This window comes from Artemia sp. Qi Xiang Cuo, chromosome 8 (assembly GCF_049724085.1).
Source record: "Artemia sp. Qi Xiang Cuo chromosome 8, ASM4972408v1, whole genome shotgun sequence".
Taxonomy (NCBI): Eukaryota; Metazoa; Arthropoda; class Branchiopoda; order Anostraca; family Artemiidae; genus Artemia; species Artemia sp. Qi Xiang Cuo.
The window spans coordinates 5,759,062-5,784,667 of NC_142801.1; the positions used below are offsets into that span (position 1 = coordinate 5,759,062).

General features: G+C 33.8%; 1 protein-coding gene across 1 annotated transcript in view; it reads left to right on the plus strand.

Moving 5' to 3' along the window:
* Positions 1–15,499, plus strand: part of LOC148949095 (cytoplasmic dynein 2 heavy chain 1-like) — a 161,140-nt gene extending 145,641 nt beyond the window's left edge. The window contains exon 18 of the mRNA XM_089093804.1: positions 15,358–15,499. Coding sequence (XP_088949930.1) covers positions 15,358–15,499 — 142 coding nt within the window. The remainder of the gene's footprint in view (positions 1–15,357) is intronic.
* Positions 15,500–25,606: the final 10,107 nt, after the last annotated feature.

The following is a 25,606-nucleotide window of genomic DNA, read 5'->3' on the forward strand; positions in this document are numbered from 1 at the left end:
CACAAAACCACTTGAAGCAAACACAGCTGTGCAAGTTCCTTTCCCATCCCAATCTATTCAAAACCTCCTGGGAAGTTTTAATTTCTTTTAAATATTTTCTTAAGACATCCTCCCACCCCTAATGAGGACGAACTGCTTTCTGTTTAAATCTAGATTGTTGGCCGAAAAAAGACAATCCCTAGCATAATTTTTTGTACACCAGTATTTCAATGACGTTGTCCCACTTGTCTTACTTATTTAGATTTTGTTTTGATCTGAATCTTTTTTCAGGATTTATGGGTTACATTAGTTTTTGCTATGGGGCGTAATCGTCTCTTACTAGGTTGCAGCGGTAGCTAGCAAATCTGAATCTTTCTCAGGAGTAATGGGTTACTTTAGTTTTATCTTTGGGGCGTGATTTTCTCTAGATCGGTTACTATCTACCGCTACAACCCAGATTATATAACAAATAGCCTAATTAACAAATACCATTTACGATGAACTATATCGGTCCTTTATGTAAGTTGCTAGCTACCGCTGCAACCCCGACTATAAACCCTGATTACAAACAGGAAAAAGCCTATGGCTTTTTTCTTTGGAGTAGTAAGAGACGAGTCTCAAAGAATAAGGCAGCTAACTAAGTCCAATATATGGAATGGTTTTTTCTTTTAATGATCGTCTTTTAATATAACTTTACCACGAACTGTTTGATTGCTTCAAAAATCAAATATCTTTAAAAAGACTGCAGTATGAAAAGACATAAAAAATGCAGTTTTTAGTGGAAAAATTTATTCCGTTTTAAAAATAATTTGTTTAAGTTCAAAACGGTGTTTAACCTGATTAATTTCCTTTAAAATGAGCCATTGAACAACTCTCTACGATGTTCCAGTGCCAAGTTATCTGTGGAAAAGAAAAAACCGAAAAAAAGATGCCGTTTAAATAGAATGCTGTAGAAGCTGCCACTTTTCTTGATTTTAAAGGCAATTTATATCCCTTGCTATTAAAGCCAAAGGACAGAAAGCTTCCTTTACAAGTATTTTGGACAAAGGTGGTTCTAATGATGTAATTTTTGTTTTGATCTGACTCTTCTTTAAGGAGTTATGGGTTTTCATATTTCTTAACATTGGACGTGATCATCTCTTGCTAGCTACCACTGCAACCCGGATTTTTCTCTTTTTTTTTTGCTTCATCATAACATAAATACTGTAATCTTAACTTTAGTTAAGTTGCCTATGCAAGTTAGTATATGTAAGAGATCGTTCTTTATTATATCCTTTGTCCTTATGCGTTCTTTGGTATTACCTCGCAGAGAATTTAATTTTTTCATTATAGCTTTTGTCACCCCAGCATCTACCCATTATTCTGGTAGCAACTTTTTTCTTATGTTTGTTTCGGTAATCTATATCGTTATCATAACGTTCCTTGCTCTTTTGTTTGGCTGTCTCAATTTTCCCTTCTCGATACCCCTGATCCGTAAGATACCTCTGTTTTGCTCTGTCATATTTCATTTTCTTAAAACCTGGATCACAAGACATCTTAGTAGCAATCCTTACGCGTGCTCGAGCTTTATTGCGCTCGGTGGCATTTTTATCTCTTTTAAATAAACTTTTCTGATATTTCAGGATGTTAGCTTTATTTTTTGTGTAGTAAAGTTTTATATTAGTAGAAATTTGGATTGCTCTATTTTGATATTGTTTTTTGTTATTCTTTATTTTTTTCAACTCGCGTGAGACCATATTTTTTCAAGGTTTAAAATTATTAAGTACACAATACCCCGTGTCGAGTATCTAAAACCTAGCATAAAAAAAAACTAATTTTTAAATTTTCAGGTATTTATGTTGTTTGAATTACAAAATTAGTATTATTGGTTAGACACCATAAATATTATTGCAGTTTACATAATAAGTTTAGCGATTCTGGACTGAAAACTAAAATAATTGGAATTATAAGACAATAATATGGCTTACGGGTTACAAACCAAAAAAAGTTTGGTTCCAGGATACAATAATAACTTTGAACTGAGATGAAAAAAAATTTTCTTCCAGGAGACAAAAAGTAAAACTAATTATAAAATTTCCATGTATATTTGTTGTTTAAATAAAGAACTTACTATTACTGATTAGGCATCATAAATATTTTTGCAGTTTACATAATAATTTTAGCGATTAAGCCAAAAAAGAAAATTTTGGTTCCAGGAGTTTCGGTTACTATTGAGACAAGTAGCTATTATTACTATAGAGTTCATTACCATGAACTGTTTGATTGCTTCAAAATTCAAATATCTTTGAAAAGACTGCAGTATGAAAATACATCAAAAATGCAATTTTTTTGACAAAATTAATTCTACTTTAAAAAGTATTTAATTTTTAATTAAAAAAGTGACTAGAGGTTGCAAGTTCCTTTAAAATGAGCTATTATACAGCTCTCTATGATTTTCCAGTGCCCAGCTAGCTGATCAGGAAAAAAAAGCGGAAAGAAAAAAGTATCCCGTTTGTGGAGAATAACTTGGTAAAAGTCAATTTTCTTGATTTTCAAGCCAATATATTTTCTTTGTTATTCAAGCCAAAGGGCGGTAAGTTTCCTTTATAGGGAATTCGGACAAGGTGGTTCTAATGGTTTACTTTTTGTTTTGATCTGACTCTTTTTTTAGGAGTTGGGGGGTTTTATATTTCTTAACATTGGAGGTGATCGTCTCTTACTAGGTTGCTAGCTACCGCTGCAACCCGGATATCTGTTGAATTACTAACCTATTCTATAATTAAGTTGTGTATAAAATTTAGTATAGGTAAGAGGTCGTTCTTTATTATATTTTCATTAAACTGACAACATTTCTTTTGGACATTACTATGAAGCTTTGCCAAAGCATTTCTAGCCGACTTTTCAACAGCATCTGCTCTTTGAAACAGAATTTTAATCTGTAATTTTGAATACTTTTCGTGATCCTGGTGAACCATGCGTAAAATGTTTCTCAATTTACGAAGATCAGCCTGCATTTTTGCCATCTTCTTGTATTTCTGAATGTAATTTTTCCCTTTGTCCTTATGCGTTCTTCTGTACAACCTCGCAGAGAATTTAATGTTTTCATTATAGATTTTGTCACCCCAGTATCTACCCATTATTCTGGTAGCAACTTTTTTCTTATGTTTGTTTCGGTAATCTTTATCGTTATTATCATACCGTTCCTTGCTCTTTTGTTTGGCTGCCTCAATTGTTGCTTTTTTTAAATCTTCATCATTATCACACCGTTACTAACTCTTTTGTTTGGCTGTCTCAATTTTCGCATGTCTATAATCTTCATCATTGTGATAACACATCTTGCTGTTTTGTTTTGCTCTTTCAATTATTACTTCTCGGTACGCCTTGTCAGTTGAGTACCTTTGCTTTTTCTATCCAAGATGTTATCTCTGTTTTTTGTATAGTACTGTTTTTTTAAATTACGTATAATAACTCGCTTAGAAGGCATCTTATTACAAAACAAGAAATAATATTTTCATCTAATTAACACTTCTTATAACTCGTATCAGGTATCCATAACCTAACAAAAAATAAAACTAATTTTTTAATTTTCAGGTATTTTGTTCGTTTGAATGAAAAGATTAAAATTATTGCTCAGATATCATAAATATTTTTGCAGTTTACATAATAAATTTAGCGATTCTAAACTGAAAAATAAAATATATATTAAAAAATGTAATTTTTTGGTCTGAAAATACATAGTCAATCCCACATCGGGTAGTTAGAACCTAACCAAAAATAAAACTAATTTTTACATTTTAAGGTATTTTTCCAGCTTGTATTGAAATATTCAAACTATTGCTCGGATACCATGGATATTTTTGCAGTTTACACAAGCTGCAAAGAACGCAGAGGCTGATCTTTGTAAACTGAGAAAAAATTTTACGAATGTTTTACCGGGATTACGAAAAATATTCAAAATTAAAGATTAAAATTATCTCTGAAAGAATAGATTTTGTTGAAAAGTCAGCTAGAGATGCTTTCGCAAAACTTCATAGTAATATCCAAAAGAAATGTTGCATGTTTAGTGAAAAGCTTCCAAGGTATGGACCGGCAACTGTTGAACAGTTTATAGATGTAATGGGAAATCTTATACATAACTGTGAATATATGGAGGCATAATTGTCCTTTACTTAGTTTCAGCTTAAATTCGATGATCGAGCCTTTATGTACTACATCCAACGACTATGGCGTCATTGATCAATATTGTATATACAAAATTAAGTTTTACGTGAAAAATAATTAATAAAAAAAATTAAGTGCAAAAGGCGTTAGATCTAGAGATTTCCTTTAAAATGAGCCATTGAACAACTCTCTACGATGTTCCAGTGCCAAGCTATCTCTGGAAACAAAAGAAAGAAAAAAAAAATATCCCGTTTGTGCAGAATAACGTGGTTAAAGTCAATTTTCTTGATTTTCAAGCCAATATATTTTCTTTGTTATTCAAGCCAAAGGGCGGTAAGTTTCCTTTATAAGGTTTTCGGACAAGGCGGTTCTAATGGTGTACTTTTTGTTTTGATCTGACTATTTTTCTAGGAGTTAGGGGTTTTTATATTTCTTAACATTGGACGTGATCGTCTCTTACTAGGTTGCTAGCTACCGCTGCAACCCGGATTGTTAAGCAACTCCAGTTTATGATGATGTATGCTATTAGTATTTTTCAGATCGTTTCTTTATTTAATAATAATGGATAATTATGTATAAAAAGACCTAATTGACAAATCAGTTACTATGAGCGAGAGATCGTTCTTTACTGTAATCAGTTACCACTTGGGTTTTCTTTTATGCTATATCATTACAAACAGGAAAAAGCCTTCTTCTTTTAAATAGTAATGGGCTTTTTCTTCTTTTAAATAGTAAGAGACGAACCGCAAGTGTACTACCTCTGGAACCACCATTTATCAGTTACTATGGATGAGAGATCGTTCTTTACTGTAGCAACCCGGATAACCTATACTATAATTAAGTGGCGTATAATATTTAGCATAGGTAAGAGGTCGTTCTTTATTATAACTTGATTTAAAATATTCTGCATTCCTAATCCGAAATGGTCTTGCCTTGTCACGCAAGCCATATTTGCCTTTCGGGAAAAGATTTGGAAACACTTTTAGATCAAGTTCTTCTGAAATAAGTCTTCGCTCTCACCTTTTAGTTTCTTGATTTGAAATTGGTCAGTACCAAGATCTTTCATCTGCTTAAAATCTTCAATGAAGTCTTTTGGAACCGCTGAATTGAGAGGCTGGACAGAAAAATGTTAAACCAATGTAGATTTTGCGCTTTCTGTCAGTTTCTGAAGGATTGCAGCTTCCGGTATTTCAGGTAAATTATCAACACCAACCACTTTTTCAGCAAGACGTGCTTCAAGTATTTTATTTAAATCTTCTAGGGTGTATGCATGTATTGTTTTATAGAGACTGTTGTTCTCTCTTAACCACAACAGTGCTTCATGGACTTTTCTCAGATCTATTAGTGCAGTCCAAACATTCTTGTTGTAAGTAGGCTGACCATTGACAATGACTACAAAACTATCAATGTTAAGAAGTTTTTCAGGCTGAATATCTGCATTTGCTTGCACATCAACAGGTAGGTATACTATTCTCCCCTTAAGAGCGTCAACAAGTTCTGTTCTAGGTCTCTTCAATGCAGATACTTGCCCTAATCTGACGATTGTAAGACAAGGCATTACAAATCGAATCATTGCCATTTCAAAATTATTTAAACACTTTATACATTCCGGTGTACAGTCTATATGAAGGTTATTTAATACTGATCGGACATTCTCCTGACTTTTCAACATTTTCCCAGCACAGTAATCACAGACAAAGAATGAATCTATGACATCCTCTTTCCAACCTATACATTGAATTACTTGTTCTCTGTCATCTTTGGGTATGTCCTGTTGTAGGTGTTCTAAAATCGTGGCCATCATTACATCAAAACCTTTCTTATTTGAAAGGGATCTTAGACTCTTCAATTGGTATTTTGTCTTTATCTGCTCACAACTGTCACAATGCATTGTGGGGTACCGTATACATCCCTGATGTTAGCTACCTTATCAAGGCTCTCACCAAATAATTGTATTATTGTATTTTCATCCACAGAAACTCTAATATTGCTATCACCGTAAATGAAGTATTGACTATTATTACGACAGAGTCTACTTGAAACTTCTTCTATATAATGACTTAGTTCCTTGTACGAGCCCTCGACTTTTATTAGATTAATATGTTGTATAATCTTACATTTTGATACTGCCTTATATACGCTATTAATGAAACAGTTCAAGACAGGAAAATGTGGAGCTAGTGCCCCTAGAGAACGTAAATAGCTCTGACATCCCTCATTTGGGCTACAGTATAACGAATGCCCATGCTTTCTTGTGTCCCTGTACTTGATTTCACAATAATCCAAGCCGCCAAGGTAGAAATTAACCACTTTGTCAGTTGAAAATTTTAATGCTATATTATTTTCAAGGATATCAAAAAGAATTTGACATAATTCAATATCAGTCGGACAGAGCTTGCAGATATCAGGGTGACATTGCCAAGTAACCTGCTGCCCAATTTTTGGTTTTGAATGTTTACTCAGATTGCTATAGGTGACTTCAGCCATCATAATTTCCTTGTCAGATCTAGTTTTAGAGCATTTTTTCAATAGTTGTCTCGTACTTTTCAGGACAGTTTGTTCTACTACACAGAGAATTTTTTGCCAAATATTCAGTAGAACTAAAAGGACTGTTTAAAACACAGTTAGAAATGCTTTTTTCTTGAGTCGGTGTTCCAGGAATTTGTTCTAAATCATTAGTCTTACAAACACATTTACTAATAACCCTAACAGGCTCGTTTTCGCCATAATTGAAAAACATTGCTTTTCCTTCGCTGTTGATAGGTATGCTTGTATATATATTTTTATTGCTGCTACATAAACTGCAATTGCTCCTTCCAAAATTAATATACGAATTTTCTAAGAAGTACGCCTCCGTATATTCACTGTGTTGTCGAACATTTTCCATTGCATCTATAAACTGTTCCGCAGTTGCCAATCCATACCTTGGAAGCTTTTCGTTAAACTGACAACATTTCTTTTGGATATTGCTATGAAGCTTTGCCAAAGCATTTCTAGCCGACTTTTCAACAGCATCCGCTCTTTCAAAGAGAATTTTAATCTGTAATTTTGAATACTTTTCGTGATCCCGATAAAACATGCGTAAAATGTTTCTCAATTTACAAAGATTAGCCTGCATTTTTGCCATCTTCTTGTATTTCTGAATGTAATTTTTCCCTTTGTCCTTATGCGTTCTTCGGTACAACCTCGCAGAGAATTTAATTTTTTCATTATAGCTTTTGTCACCCCAGTATCTACCCATTATTCTGGTAGCAACTTTTTTCTTATGTTTGTTTCGGTAATCTATATCGTTATCATACCGTTGCAATTTCCTTTTAAATGATGTTGCAAGTTCCTTTAAAATGAGCTATTATACAGCTCTCTATGATTTTCCAGTGCCCAGCTAGCTGAGCAGGAAAAAAAAGCGGAAAGAAAAAAATATCCCGTTTGTGGAGAATAACGTGGTAAAAGTCAGTTTTCTTGATTTTCAAGCCAATATATTTTCTTTGTTATTCAAGCCAAAGGGCGGTAAGTTTCCTTTATAGAGGATTCGGACAAGGCGGTTCTAATGGTGTACTTTTTGTTTTGATCTGACTCTTTTTTTAGGAGTTGGGGGGTTTTATATTTCTTAACATTGGAGGTGATCGTCTCTTACTAGGTTGCTAGCTACCGCTGCAACCCGGATATCTGTTGAATTACTAACCTATTCTATAATTAAGTTGCGTATAAAATTTAGTATAGGTAAGAGGTCGTTCTTTATTATATTTTCATTAAACTGACAACATTTCTTTTGGACATTACTATGAAGCTTTGCCAAAGCATTTCTAGCCGACTTTTCAACAGCATCTGCTCTTTGAAAGAGAATTTTAATCTGTAATTTTGAATACTTTTCGTGATCCTGGTAAAACATGCGTAAAATGTTTCTCAATTTACGAAGATCAGCCTGCATTTTTGCCATCTTCTTGTATTTCTGAATGTAATTTTTCCCTTTGTCCTTATGCCTTCTTCTGTACAACCTTGCAGAGAATTTAATGTTTTCATTATAGATTTTGTCACCCCAGTATCTGCCCATTATTCTGGTAGCAACTTTTTTCTTATGTTCGTTTCGGTAATCTTTATAGTTATTATCATACCGTTCCTTGCTCTTTTGTTTGGCTGCCTCAATTGTTGCTTTTCTGTAATCTTCATCATTATCATACCGTTCCTTACTCTTTTGTTTGGCTGTCTCAATTTTCGCATGTCTATAATCTTCATCATTGTGATAACACATCTTGCTGTTTTGTTTTGTTCTCTCAATTATTACTTCTCGATACGCCTTGTCAGTTGAATACCTTTGCTTTTTCTTTCCAAAATGTTATCTCTGTTTTTTGTATAGTACTTTTTTTTAAATTACGTATAATAACTCGCTTAGAAGGCATCTTATTACAAAACAAGAAATAATATTTTCATCTAATTAACACTTCTTATAACTCGTATCAGGTATCCATAACCTAACAAAAAATAAAACTAATTTTTAAATTTTCAGGTATTTTGTTAGTTTGAATGAAAAGATTAAAATTATTGCTCAGATATCATAAATATTTTTGCAGTTTACATAATAACTTTAGCGATTCTAAACTGAAAAATAAAATATATATTAAAAAATGTAATTTTTTGGTCTGAAAATACATAGTCAATCCCACATCGGGTAGTTAGAACCTAACCAAAAATAAAACTAATTTTAACATTTTAAGGTATTTTTCCAGCTTGTATTGAAATATTCAAACTATTGCTCGGATACCATGGATATTTTTGCAGTTTACACAAGCTGCAAAGAACGCAGAGGCTGATCTTTGTAAACTGAGAAAAAATTTTACGCATGTTTTACCGGGATTACGAAAAATATTCAAAATTAAAGATTAAAATTATCTCTGAAAGAATAGATTTTGTTGAAAAGTCAGCTAGAGATGCTTTCGCAAAACTTCATAGTAATATCCAAAAGAAATGTTGCATGTTTAGTGAAAAGCTTCCAAGGTATGGACCGGCAACTGTGGAACAGTTTACAGATGTAATGGGAAATCTTATACATAACTGTGAATATATGGAGGCATAATTGTCCTTTACTTAGTTTCAGCTTAAATTCGATGATCGAGCCTTTATGTACTACATCCAACGACTATGACGTCATTGATCAATATTGTATATACAAAATTAAGTTTTTCGTGAAAAATAATTAATAAAAAAAATTAAGTGCAAAAGGCGCTAGATCTAGAGATTTCCTTTAAAATGAGCCCATGAACAACTCCCTACGATGTTCCAGTGCCAAGCTATCTCTGGAAACAAAAGAAAGAAAAAAAATATCCTGTTTGTGCAGAATAACGTGGTTAAAGTCAATTTTCTTGATTTTCAAGCCAATATATTTTCTTTGTTATTCAAGCCAAAGGGCGGTAAGTTTCCTTTATAACAGGTTTTCGGACAAGGCGGTTCTAATGGTGTAGTTTTTGTTTTGATCTGACTCTTATTCTAGGAGTTAGGGGTTTTTATATTTCTTAACATTGGACGTGATCGTCTCTTACTAGGTTGCTAGCTACCGCTGCAACCCGGATATTTTTCTTGTATTTGATGCGGTAATCTTCATCATTGTGATAACTCTCCTTGATCTTTTGTTTGGCTGTCTCAATTTTCGTATGTCTATAAACTACATCATTTTGATAACACATCTTGCTGTTTTGTTTTGCTCTCTCAATTATTACTTCACGATACGCCTGGTTGGTTGAATAGCTTTGCTTTTCTTATTTCAAGATACTATCTCTGTTGTTTGTGTAGTACTGTTTTTTTAACTTGCGTGCAGCTTGCTTTGATCAAACCATTATCTAATTATGAATGAAAGCATTTACAGTTCTGACGCTTCTTATATAGTAATTATGACGTCACGACGTAATGATTTTATTTCATGATGACGTCATGTCGCAATGATATTATTTCATGACGTCTTCAGAAACCACAACATAATTTCGTGTTTTTCTATTCACCTCATAGCTCTAATATAAAGCTATGACGAAATTCATTATTTATCTAGTAGGGTTTCAGACAAGGTAATTCTATAGAAGGACTTTTGTTTTGATCTGACTCTATTTTTAGGAGTTTTGGGTTTTTATATTTCTTAGCATGGGACTGGTCGTCTCTTACTAGGTTGCTAGCTACTGCTGCAACCCAAATTATAAGAGGCAGCCTGGCCGAGTGGTCCAAGACACTGGTGTTAGCCACTAGTCTCTTCGGAGGCGTGGGTTCAAATCTTACCGCTGGTATACGATTATGTTTGAAAGACTGCAGTGTGAAAAGACATCAAAAATGCAGTTTTTGGTGGAAAATTTTATTCTCTTTTAGAAATAATTTATTTTAGTTACTACAGATTTTGAACCCAATTAATTTCCTTTAAAATGAGCTATTGAACAACTCTCTACGATGTTCCAGTGCCAAGCTATCTGTGGAAAAGAAAGAAAAAAGAAAAAAAAAGAAAAAAAATATCCCGTTTAGGTAGAATGTTGTAGTAGCTGCCACTTTTCTTGATTTTCAAGCAAATATATTTCCCTTGCTGTTCAATCCAAGGGACAGAAAGTTTCCTATACAGAAGTTTCGGACAAGGCGGTTCTAATGGTGTACTTTTTGTTTTGATCTGACTCCTCTGTTAGGAACTATGGGTTTTTATATTTCTTAACATTAGACGTGATCGTGTCTTACTAGGTTGCTAGCTACCGCTGCAACCCGGATCTCTACGATGTTTCAGTACCATGCTATCTGTGGAAGAGAAGAAGAAGAAGAAGGAAAAAATATCCCGTTTGTGAAGAATAACGTGGTTAAAGTCAATTTTCTTGATTTTCAAGCCAATATATTTTCTTTGTTATTCAAGCCAAAGGGCGGTAAGTTTCCTTTATAGGTGTTTAGGACAAGGTGGTTCTAGTGGTGTACTTTTTGTTTTGATCTGACTTTCTTTTCAGGAGTTATGGGTTACTTTAGTATTTACTATGGGGCGTGATCGTCTCTTACTAGGTTGCTAGCTACCGCTGCAACCCGGATGGCGTATAAAATTTAGTATAGGCAAGAGGTCGTTCTTTATTGTAAAAATGAGCTATTGAACAACCCTCTACGATGTTCCAGTGCCAAGCTATCTCTGGATACAAAAAAAAAGAAAAGAGAAAAAAATATCCCGTTTGGGGAGAATAACGTGGTTAAAGTCAATTTTCTTGATTTTCAAGCCAATATATTTCCCTTGCTGTTCAAGCCAAGGGACAGAAAGTTTCCTATACAGGGGTTTCGGACAAGGCGGTTCTAATGGTGTACTTTTTGTTTTGATCTGACTCCTTTTTTAGGAACTATGGGTTTTTATATTTCTTAACATTGGATGTGATCGTCTCTTACTAGGTTGCTAGCAACCGCTGCAACCCGGATAACTAAATCAAATAAATGTAATGGGTTTTTATTCCAATGGTCGTCTTTTAATGGAAAATTGTAATATATTGGCCTTAAATATAATTGTACTAGCCTACACTATAGTTAAGTGGCCTATAAAATTTAGTAGAGCCAAGAGGTCGTTGTTTATTATTATAAAAACTCAAAGAATCAGGCAGCTAACTAAGTCCAATATAAGCAATTGTTTGTTCTTCTAATGATCATCTTTTAATTTGAAGTTTCTTACTAGGTTGCTAGCTACCACTTAAACCCGGATTGTGTAATAGGTTGCTAACTACCACTGCAACCTAGATATTCTTATTTCTGCTACTATGGGCTAAGGTTCGTTCTTTTATTTAAAACTAGCAAAACGTTTTTTAAGTCTGATGAAGATTTAACTAATGTGTCAAAAGTAAGGTTGCAAGTCGACGATTTTGTTTTGGCCTTATTATAATTGGTATGGTGAAATAATAATATGCATATGGCTCTTAAATCATACTTCTTTATGGTCCCATATGGTTTAGTGGCTAGGATAGTTAACTTTCACTGTGGGAAAATTTTTAACTCTATAATCTTCGAACATTTGAACCTTTTATAATTTATAATGATGTATAATATAAATACTGTAATCTTAACTATAGTGAAGTTGCCTATGCAAGTTAGTATAGGGAAGAGTTCGATCTTTATTATACTGAGATGAAAAAAAAATTTCTTCCAGGAGACAAAAAGCAAAACTAATTATATAATTTTCATATATTTTTGTTGTTTAAATTAAGAACTTACTATTACTGATTAGGCATCATAAATATTTTTGCAGTTTACATAATAATTTTAGCGATTAAGCCAAAAAAGAAAATTTTGGTTCCAGGAGTTTCAGTTACTATTGAGACAAGTAGCTATTATTACTAAAGAGTTCATTACCATGAACTGTTTGATTGCTTCAAAATTCAAATATCTTTGAAAAGACTGCAGTAAGAAAATACATCAAAAATGCAATTTTTTGACAAAATTGATTCTACTTTAAAAAGTATTTTATTTTTAATTACAAAAGTGACTAGATGTTGCAAGTTCCTTTAAAATGAGCTATTATACAGCTCTCTATGATTTTCCAGTGCCCAGCTAGCTGAGTAGGAAAAAAAAGTGGAAAGAAAAAAATATCCCGTTTGTGGAGAATAACGTGGTAAAAGTCATTTTTCTTGATTTTCAAGCCAATATATTTTCTTCGTTATTCAAGCCAAAGGGCAGTAAGTTTCCTTTATAGAGGATTCGGACAAGGCGGTTCTAATGGTGTACTTTTTGTTTTGATCTGACTCTTTTTTTAGGAGTTGGGGGGTTTTATATTTCTTAACATTGGAGGTGATCGTCTCTTACTAGGTTGCTAGCTACCGCTGCAACCCGGATTACCGCTGGTATACGATTATGTTTGAAAGACTGCAGTGTGAAAAGACATCGAAAATGCAGTTTTTGGTGGAAAAATTTATTCTCTTTTAGAAATAATTTATTTTAGTTACAAAAGGTTTTCAACCCAATTAATTTCCTTTAAAATGAGCTATTGAACAACCCTCTACGATGTTCCAGTGCCAAGCTATCTCTGGATACAAAAAAAGAAAAAAGAAAAAAATATCCCGTTTGGGGAGAATAACGTGGTTAAAGTCAATTTTCTTGATTTTTAAGCCAATATATTTCCCTTGCTGTTCAAGCCAAGGGACAGAAAGTTTCCTTTACAGGGTTTTCGGACAAGGTGGTTCTAATGGTGTACTTTTTGTTTTGATCTGACTCCTTTTTTAGGAACTATGGGTTTTTATATTTCTTAACATTGGACGTGATCGTCTCTTACTAGGTTGCTAGCTACAGCTGCAACCCGGATCCTTATTTATCTAGTAGGATATCAGGCAAGATGGTTCTAATGAGGTACTTTTGTTTTGATCTATTTTTAGGAGTTCTGGGTTTTTATATTTCTTAGCATTGGGCGTGATCGTCTCTTAGTAGGTAGCTAGTAAGTGACGCGCCTCCGAAGAGACCACCAGTCTCTTTGGAGGCGCGGGTTCAAATCCCACCACTGGTATACGATTATGACGTCATTGATCAATCTTTAATATGTAATATGCAGTTTTCGTAAAAAGCTGATTCGATTTTAAAGATAATATTTTTTAATTACAAAAGACTTTTATCCCAATTAATTGTTTTCAAAATGAGCCATTGAACAACTCTCTACGATGTTCCAGTGCCAAGCTATCTGTGGAATTACTAACCTTAGCTATAATTAAGTGGCGTATAAAATTTAGTATAGGCAAGAGGTCGTTCTTTATTATATTCTACTTTAAAAAGTATTTTATTTTTAATTACAAAAAGCACTAGATGTTGCAATTGCCTTTAAAAAGAGCTATTATACAGGTCTCTATGATTTTCCAGTGCCCCACTAGCTGAGGAGGAAAAAAAAGCGGAAAGAAAAAAATATCCCGTTTGTCGAGAATATCGTGGTAAAAGTCAATTTTCTTGATTTTCAAGCCAATATATTTTCTTTGTTATTCAAGCCAAAGGGCGGTAAGCTTCCTTTATAGAGGATTCGGACAAGGCAGTTCTAATGGTGTACTTTTTGTTTTGATCTGAATCTTTTTTTAGGAGTTGGGGGGTTTTATATTTCTTAGCATTGGAGGTGATCGTCTCTTACTAGGTTGCTAGCTACCGCTGCAACCCGGATGTACTTACTGTAACGTCAATATAATGAATAGTAAATTGTTCATTTTTTGCTTTGAAGACTCTTCGAGTAATGCGATATAATTCTTCAATCGTTTCGCATTCTATGACACATGCTTTTCCATTATCATTTTGCAATGGTGCTCCTCTGGGTCCGCATGAGTGAGAATCTGTAAAATAGTATTTTTCATCATAATGCATAAGACCTAGTGATTTAGAGTATGCAACTATTATTCTAGCATTATGTTATCTAAATAATTTTTTTAAAGCAGCCAATAATGTAATTCCTAATTCTCCATTATTTATAGAATCCAATAAGCTTCCGCTGCACAACCAATTATCGTCATAATTTAGGGACAATACTGCGTCATACATTAGAAAATCGTCCTTGATGACATCTAAATTTTTCAATACCAAATAGCCACTAGGAGGAATCGGAAAAACTCTTGGATTTCTATTTTTATTATTTTCACGTATGAGAGCATAAATAGTATCCCCTTCAATTATGTTTCTGTTCAGAATATTTTTATTCCATTGCCTTGGAGGTATAATAGCAGCTCGGACAATATTTGCGATTACCATGGCAAAGCATTGGCTGCCTGCGTATCCAGATAGAAATATATTAGTTTCTGCTTGATTCCAGTCAGCATGTATAATTCTTGATATCTTTCTATTACTATCAAGAGTAACATATGCACTTGCTGGTGCATTTGCATTTTTAGCATTTTTGTGTTGTTCTTGACGATCTTGGACCGGTAGAATGACACGAAATATATCACTGTGATCAAGTTTCGCATTAATATTTAATTTTTTCTCTTTTGTTGACACCACCAGTCCGACACTAGTTATCCTTTTCTTATTTTTGGGATAAATTTCTATTAATAAGGGTTCTTCAACTGAAGGGCTTCTCATTCTTTTTCTGGGACCTCCAAAAATGGAATTTTTTTTTCCTTGAGTCTGTTGTCCTTTAGAGTTTACTTCATTTGTTATACATACTTCATCTGGTGTACCTCTGAGTTGCCTTTCTTGGAACTCAAACAATGGAAGATCTGTTCTATAAATTTGTCTCAAACGGTTGTACTCAATTAAAGCATCAACATCGCAATAAATCTTTGTCTTATCAAATTCTACTAGATGTAAACCTGCACTAGTGGTCACACGGGAAAAAGCAACGTACAACATACCTGGACCGAAGCAACGATTACCTGCGTCAACAATTGCACACTGTAAACTTAGTCCTTGGGACTTGTGTATTGTAATGGCTAAGGCCAGTTGAAGAGGAAACTGTCTTCGCGTAAAAAAGACTTGCTTCAAAACTTCAAAGCGCACGGTTTCTCTGCCAATTTCAACCGGAAGTTCCAGTCCATCAAATTTTACAAGAACTCCAATTATTTCTTCGTTTGGTAGCAACTTGAAGCTTGTTACTGTTCCCATTGATCCATTTACTAGCCCCTTAGCAACCCAAATATTTCTTTGGAGCATTACACGTGTACCTACTGCAAGTAACAAGCTCATGAAAGAACCGGCTCTTCTTTTTTTGTCGTTGCCAAAGCTTAAAACAGTGTTTGCTGCTTTCTGTTCGATTCGTTTGTCGTCAACAACTGAAGAGAGTCGATAAACTTCAGAAAGTTTAACGTAGTCTTAGCAGCTTTTTTTAAGAAGTAAATAGTTAACTACCATACAATTTTCATTGGTGGGCATAAGAATGACATGTATATTTCCCTCTTCATACAATTTTTAGTAAAGATCTATTATTTTGTCATTTGAAGCTCTCTAGGAGCTTCTAATTTTTCTCTTGTAAAAACTATTAAAATTTTCCCCAGTGAAAAACCCTTGTCTAATTTCAGAAAGTGTATTAGCACAGCTCTTATCCATCTTTTGTCTCCCATTTATGCTTAGTTCCTCATACTCAAATAGATGCCAGAGGTTAGAAATACCAACTGACCCGATCTTGTTTTTTACTTCTAGTCGTGTGAGAGGCATATAAGGAGGATTGCCACTTACTGGTCTTAATTGAAGAAAATCTCTCAAAAATACGCAGTTAGCATTACCCATTGAAAAATCAACAGCCAATATTTCTGATAGTATTAAATGAATGGAGGTTAAAAGAAGAGACGAAACCATACTAATTTCATCAATAATAAAAAGTCTTGTCTCCTTAAGTGTCTTTCTCAAAGTAAGAAGTTTTTCAGTGGAGAGAGGTGTGTATTTTGTGGTGTTTTCCTGATCAATAGCTAAACTTAAACAACTTTGTATTGTTAAACCATTTATGCTATGTGCAGCAATACCAGTAGGTGCCATAACTACAACGAGACAATCTTCATTCTTGAACTTGTTGCAAAGTAGTCTTCTCACGACACTGATAACGCTAGATTTTCCTGTACCCCCAGATCCAGATACAATCAACTTCAAAGATGTTGCACCATTCCGCTTGGTAACTGAGTCTAAGATTTTGTCAACAACTCTCTTTTGATCAATATTGAGCGACTCATAATAATTTTTCAACCTGTCTTCGGTGTCACCATTTAAAATCTGTTTGTTTGCGTCTAACAAATCCTCCATAGCATCTGCTGTTCTGTCAATGACTCCTCCCTGAATTGCATTTTCTGGGTCATCTTCAATGTTTTCATCAATATTTTCTGCCTTCAGAATTTCTTTTGCACGTTCTCGGACCCTTTCTTCAAATTCTATATCGCGTTTCCTCTTAACAACAAATTTTTCGTGGTAAGCTACCATGTCGGAATAGTTTACGCTTTCAACACAGTAGGTTTCGTAGTTGCTATTTCCACTGACTACTAGTTTATTTTCATTTCTCCAAGGTTTAAACAATTTTAAAAGATCTCCATAGTAAGCATTTTTCTTCTCGTCAGTTTCAAATGGGTTTACCTTTCTGTGCTGCAGGATATACGGTTTAAAAAGCCTTTTTCTGAGGTAGAAGGACCCGTCAGTTAACATCATATTATCATCAGTACCATTACGCTCCCGTTCATACCAAGACAATAACTGAAAAAGACTGATATTTTCCATATGTTCCGGTCTTTTAGGGTAGATATCAATAACCCAGTGGGCAATGTACAAATCACTACTCTGTGGATCGTTTTTAGCAAGCTTTTCAAGCTCCTCATACCTTCTCAGTGTCCTCTTCACCTCGCTCTTTTTTCGCAAGGTCAATATATCTAAATTGCCTAGAAATACTATACAATTTAGTACCAAGAAGCCTATCAGCAGCTTCAACTGCTCCAACTTGACGGGTTTTTATGGACTTCAACAAGTTGGACATAGTTCGTTGACCAAGACTTTTGCATGCATTATTTACTTCCTCCCATATTGCTTCTATTTCGACACTCTCTGCTTTTGTCATGTAATCGGTAATGTAATACGGTAATTTAGAGCCCAAATGGCCAATATATTGGACATCAATGTTTGCTTGATTAGCAATAAGTAACGCAGGAGAATAGTCATTTATATAACGCTCGTCATCTCTTCGAAGCAGATGATATATTCTTTTTCTTGGCTTTTTACGGTTTGTACCATGAGCCAAGCAGTCAAGGATGTCATATAATTCTGTTCGTTCATTTGTAGGACGAGGAAAGCCAAACTTACAATACGTAACCCATCTTCCTCTTTTTCTCTTATATTTTCTTTGACAGTATTTATTACAGTGGTGTACTTGATGGTCTTTGACCAGTTTGTTAAGAGTTGGACTAGTCAATCTATTTGGTATTTCACAAGTTATAATACTATTGATATACTGAATCACTTCAGATGCTGTTGATTTCCCAATAATAGGAGTATCTTCAATCCACAAAACACAGTGTACATGAGGCGCACCTCGTTTCTGATTCTCGATACGCCAGAAATGATCCTTAATTTTACCAAACAAAGGATTTGTCTTTGAACAAATTAGCTCATTAAATATAGGTGTCCATTATTTGTCAAAGTGCATGGAAACTGCAATTGGATCTAGACACGTCAACTCTGCTGGGGTCATTTTTGCTACACCAGTTAAGTTCTTATGGACAGTCCGTAAATAGTCAATAAATTCAGGAGAGTACCACTCAGCACATGAAACTGTCAGAAACAAAGTCGGTGGACCCAATTGCTCAATCATTGACTTTACTTTATAGGAAAGAGATTGAAAATACTGCTGAGATCCTCCGATTTTTGATTGAACAGAAAACAAAGTCGCTTCCATCTCTCCATAACGGGAATGAAGCCTGTCAATAAATTGACGAGCATTTTGATTTGGTTTCACAGTCTGCAACATATGACCGACGCTATTACACATGTAAGAGAATTCTTGCAATTGGAAGCTGTGAAAAAGAAACTGTTTGTCAAGACGAAACTTAGTATGTCTGCTAAGAAGCCTTGATTTAAAATATTCTGCATTCCTAATCCGAAAAGGTCTTGCCTTGTCACGCAAGCCATATTTGTCTTTCGGGAAAAGATTTGGAAACACTTTTAGATCCAGTTCTTCCTGAAATAAGTCTTCGCTCTCACCTTTTAGTTTCTTGATTTGAAATTGGTCAGTACCAAGATCTTTCATCTGCTTAAAATCTTCAATGAAGTCTTTTGGAACCGCTGAATTGAGAGGCAGGACAGAAAAATGTTCAACCAATGTAGATTTTGCGCTTTCTGTCAGTTTCTGAAGGATTGCAGCTTCCGATATTTCAGGTAAATTATCAACACCAACCGTTTTTTCAGCAAGAGGTGCTTCAAGTATTTTATTTAAATCTTCTAGGGTGTATGCATGTATTGTTTTATAGAGACTGTTGTTCTCTCTTAACCACAACAGTGCTTCATGGACTTTTCTCAGATCTATTAGTGCAGTCCAAACATTCTTGTTGTAAGTAGGCTGACCATTGACAATGACTACAAAACTATCAATGTTAAGAAGTTTTTCAGGCTGAATATCTGCATTTGCTTGCACATCAACAGGTAGATATACTATTCTCCACTTAAGAGAGTCAACAAGTTCTGTTCTATGTCTCTTCAATGCAGTTACTTGCCATAATCTGACGATCGTAAGACAAGGCATTACAAATCGAATCATTGCCATTTCAAAATTATTTAAACACTTTATACATTCCGGTGCACAGTCTATATGAAGGTTATTTAATACTGATCGGACATTCTCCTGACTTTTCAACATTTTCCCAGCACAGTAATCACAGACAAAGAATGAATCTATGACATCCTCCTTCCACCCTGTACATTGAATTAGTTGTTCTCTGTCATCTTTGGGTATGTAGTGTTGTAGATGTTCTAAAATCGTGGCCATCATTACATCAAAACCTTTCTTATTTGAAAGGGATCTTAGACTCTTCAATTGGTATTTTGTCTTTATCTGCTCACAACTGTCACAATGCATTGTGGGGTATAGAGTTCATTACCATGAACTGTTTGATTGCTTCAAAATTCACATATCTTTGAAAAGACTGCTGTATGAAAATACATCAAAAATGCAATTTTTTTGACAAAATTGATTCTACTTTAAAAAGTATATTATTTTTAATTACAAAAGTGACTAGATGTTGCAATTTCCTTTAAAATGAGCTATTATACAGCTCTCTATGATTTTCCAGTTCCTAGCTAGCTGAGCAGGAAAAAAAAGCGGAAAGAAAAAAATATCCCGTTTGTGGAGAATAACGTGGTAAAAGTCAATTTTCTTGATTTTCAAGCCAATATATTTTCTTTGTTATTCAAGCCAAAGGGCGGTAAGTTTGCTTTATAGAGGATTCGGACAAGGCGGTTCTAATGGTGTACTTTTTGTTTTGATCTGACTCTTTTTTTAGGAGTTGGGGGGTTTTATATTTCTTAACATTGGAGGTGATTGTCTCTTACTAGGTTGCTAGCTACCGCTGCAACCCGGATGCTAGCTACCGCTGCAACCCGGATAACGATAGGTACATGACAGGTACCCAATATAGCTATAACGATAGGTACAAGACAGGTACCCCATATAGCTATGACGATAGGTACAAGACAGGTACCCAATGTAGCTATAATGATAAGTAGCAGACAGCAATCCCGCCAATACAAGCAGACAGTGTAATGGCCTGATTCAACTACCGTGAAAATTCGTGCTGATCTCTGTTCAAAGTGCGTGATGTTTCTGTTAAAAGTCGTGCGTGTTTTTCATGGTAGTGATTCGTTTCCTTTGTATGAAATTGTGAAATTCTTTCTGTAATCTAATTTGTTTAATTAATTTACATAAATTAATTTATTATTAATTAATTTAGATAATTAATTTAATTAATTAATTAATTTATTAATTAATTTACATAATTACATTAATTTTTTTTTAATTTTAATATTTTTTTTATTGATGTCATTTTATTGTACTCTAATGATGATATTTTTCTTTTCCAATGATACGATTTTTTACATTCTAAGTATCTTCCCATTGATTTATATGAAATTTGTGTTTGATGTAGGAATCGAACGTGAGACCCATGATTTTCTAAGGTAAAAGAACGACACGTTAATCGACTGAACCAACAAGCAATTGAACATATTATGATTTTAGAAATACATCCAATGAATTGTTTCTGGGACATTGCCCAACTGATGTTAAGCGTCACAATATCGTAACAGGCTCATTCCATTGAATTGGAACAAGTTCAAGCACATTCGATTTATCAATTGAATTTTTTATAGGTGTTAAAAGTGACATATTTCGGGGCATTTTTATGGCATCATCATGAGAATATGCATACCACGATGATTTGAGATGCATACTAGACAAACAATTTCTTCTGATACTTGGGCCCCAAGTCCTACCCCTTTCCCTCAACCCTATCCCTCCAATATCCCTCCAACCCCTATCCCTCCACCCTCCCTCCAACCCCCCCCCCACCGCCCCTCCAACATTTTTTTAAACTTTTTTTTACATCTCTTAGAATGTCATGAAACAAACTTGAAACACAAAAAATTCATATTTTATATTTTCCAACTTCAAAATGGGAATGATATAGATACACACTTAGACACACTTAGACACACACTTAGAACTTACACACACACAAAAACTTACACACACACATACAAAAACTTACGCACACAAAAACTTACACATACAAAAACTAACACACAGACACACACTTACACACACATAAAACTTACACACAAACACAAAAACTTAAACACACACACACACACAAAAACTAACATACACACAAAAAACTTACACACACACACAAAAACTTACAAACACACAAAAACTTACACACAAACAAAAAAAATAACACACACACAAAAACAAAAACTAACACAAATACACACACACAAAATTACACACACACACACACAAACTTACACACACACACACACACAAATTTACAAACACACAAAAACTTACACACACACACAAAAATTAACACACACACAAAAAATTCAACAAACACAGAAACTTACACAAACACAAAAACTTACACACACACACAAAAACTTACACACACAAAAAAAAACATAAGCACACACAAAAACTTACACACACACAAAAACTTACACCCACACAAAAACTTACACACACACACACAAAAACTTACACACACAAAACAAACTCACGCACACACAAAAACTTACACAGACACAAAAACTTACACACACACAAAAACTTATTCACGCACAAAAACTTACACACACAAAAAAACTTACACACACACAAAAAAACTTACACATGCACAAAAACTTACACACACAAAAACTAACACGTATCCACGCACTAACTTACACACACACACAAACATTTACACACACACAAAAACGTACACACACACACAAAATCATACACACACGCACACAAAAACATACACACACATAAAAACATCCACACACACACACAAATTTACACACACACAAAAAAAAACTTAGACACACACACAAACTTACACACACACAAAAACTTACACACACACAAAAACTTACACACACACAAAAACTTACACACACACAAAAACTTACACACACACACACACAAAACTTACACATACAAAAACTTACACATACAAAAACTTACACACAGACACAAACTTACACACACATAAAACTTACACACACACACAAAAACTTACACACACACAAAAACTTACACACACACACACACACAAAAACTTACAGACACACAAAAACAGACTCACACACACAAAAACTTACAAACACACAAAAACTTACACACACACACAAAAACTTACACACAAAAACTTACACATACACACACAAAAACTTACACACACACACACACACAAACTTACACACACACACACAAAAAATTACAAACACACAAAAACTTACACACACACATAAAAAATTACACACACACAAAACCTTACAACAAACAAACACTATTACACACACAAAAAAAACTTACAATCACAAAAAATTTAACAAAAGCGCGAACTTACACACACACAAAAACATACACACACACAAAAAAATACACACACACACAAAAACATACACACACACAAAAAAACTTACACACACACAAAAACTTACACACACACAAAAACATACACACACACACAAAAAAACTAACACACACACACAAAAACTAACACAAACACAAAAAAACGTACACACACACACACACAAAAACATTCAAAAAAAACAAAAAATACACACACACAACCAAATACACACACACAAAAAAAAAAACACAGACACACAATTAAACAAAAAAACAAACATAAAAACACACACACACAAAAACTTACACATACACACACACAAAAACTTACACACACACAAAAACTTACACACACACAAAAACTTACACACACACACAAAAAATTACACATACAAAAACTAACACATACAAAAACTTACACACAGACACAAACTTACACACACATAAAACTTACACACACACACAAAAACTTACACACACACAAAAACTAAAACACACACACAAAAAAAAACTTACAAACACACAAAAACTAACACACACACACAAAAAATAAAAAACACACAAAAACTTACACACACACACAAACTTACACACACACACACAAAAACTTACACATACACACACAAAAACTTACACACACACAAACTTACACACACACACACACAAAAATTTACACACACACAAAAACTTACATACACACAAAAACTTACACACACACAAAAACTTACACAAACAAACAAAATTACACACACACAAGAACAAGAAGACAAAAAAAAAATAACAAACACACAAAAACTTACACACACACACACCCAAATACACACACACAAACATTTAACCACACAAAAAAAATTAGATGCATACAAAAAATTAAACACAACCAAAAACTTACACACACGCACAAAAACTTACACACACACAAAAATTTACAAACATACAAAAAATTACACACACACACACAAAAACATACGCACGCACACAAAAAATAAAACACACAAAAAAAATTACACAAACACACAAAAACAAACAAATACACAAAAAAACACTTACACACGCACACACACAAAAACTTACACACGCACACACATAAAAACTTACACACACACAAAAACTAAGAAAAAAAAAAAACAATAAACACACACAAAAACTTACACACACATAAACTTACACACACACACACAAAAACTTACACACACACACAAAAGCTTACACACACACAAAAACTTACACACACACACAAAAACATACAAAAACACAAAAAATTACACACAAATAAAAACTAACACACACACAAAAACTTACACAAACACAAAAACTTACACACACACAAAACTGACACACACAAAGAAACTAACACACATACAAAAACTTACACACAAACACAAAAACTTACACACACACACAAAAACTTAAACACACACAAAAACTTACACACACAAAAAAAAACTTACACACGCACAAAAACTTACACACACACAAAAAAATTACACACACACACAAAAAATTACACACACACAAAAACTTACGCACATACAAAAACTTACACACACACACAAAAACTTACACGCACACACACAAAAACTTACATAAATACAAAAACTTACACACACACAAAAACGTAAACACACACACATAAACTTACACACACAAAAAAACTTACACACACACAAAAAATTACACAAAAACACAAAAACATACACAAAAATAAAAATTAACAAACACATTATAACATACACACACACAAAAATTTACACACACACACAAAAACATACATATAAACACACAAACTTACACACACACAAAAACTTACACACACACATACAAAAACTTACACACACACAGAAACTTACACATACACAAAAACTTACACACACACACAAACTTACACACACACAAAAACTTACACACACACACAAAAACTTACACACACACACACACAAAAACTTTAATACACACAAAAACTTACTCACACACACAAAAACTTACAAACATACAAAAACTTACACACACACACAAAAACTTACACACACACACACACAAACTCACACACACACACAAAAAAACTAACAAACAGACACAAACTTAAACACACATAAAACTTACACACACACAAACAAACTAAAACATACAAAAAAACTAACACGCACACAAAGACACAAAAACACACATAGACACAAAAAAATACTCACACACACAAAAACTTACAAACACACAAAAACTTACACATACACACAAAAACTTACACACACACACACACAAAAACTTACACATACACACACAAAAACTTACACACACACACACACACACACAAACTTACACTCACACACACAAAAATTTACAAACACACAAAAACTTACACACACACACAAAAACTTAAAAACAAACAAAAAATTACACAAAAACAAAAACTTACACACACAAAAAAACTTACACACACACAAAAACTTACACACACACACAAAACTTACACATACACAAAAACTTACACACTCACACCAACTTACACACACACAAAAAATTACACACACAGAAAAACCTACACACACACAAAAATTTACACACATACAAAAACGTACACACACACACAAAAAAACTTACTCACACACAAAAAAGCTTACACAAACACAAAAACTAACACACGCACACACTAAAAAAAACTAACACACACACAAAAACTAACACACACACAAAAACTTACACACACACACAAAAACTTACACACACATATAAATTTACACACACAAACAAACTTACACACACAAACACAAACTTACACACACACACACACACAAAAACATACACACACACAAAAACTAAGAAACACACACAATATTACACACACACACAAAAACTTACACACAAAAAATAACACACACGCAGAAACTTACACACACACACAAACTTACACACACACAAAAAAACTTACACACACACACAAAAACTAACACACACAAACAAACTTACACACACAAA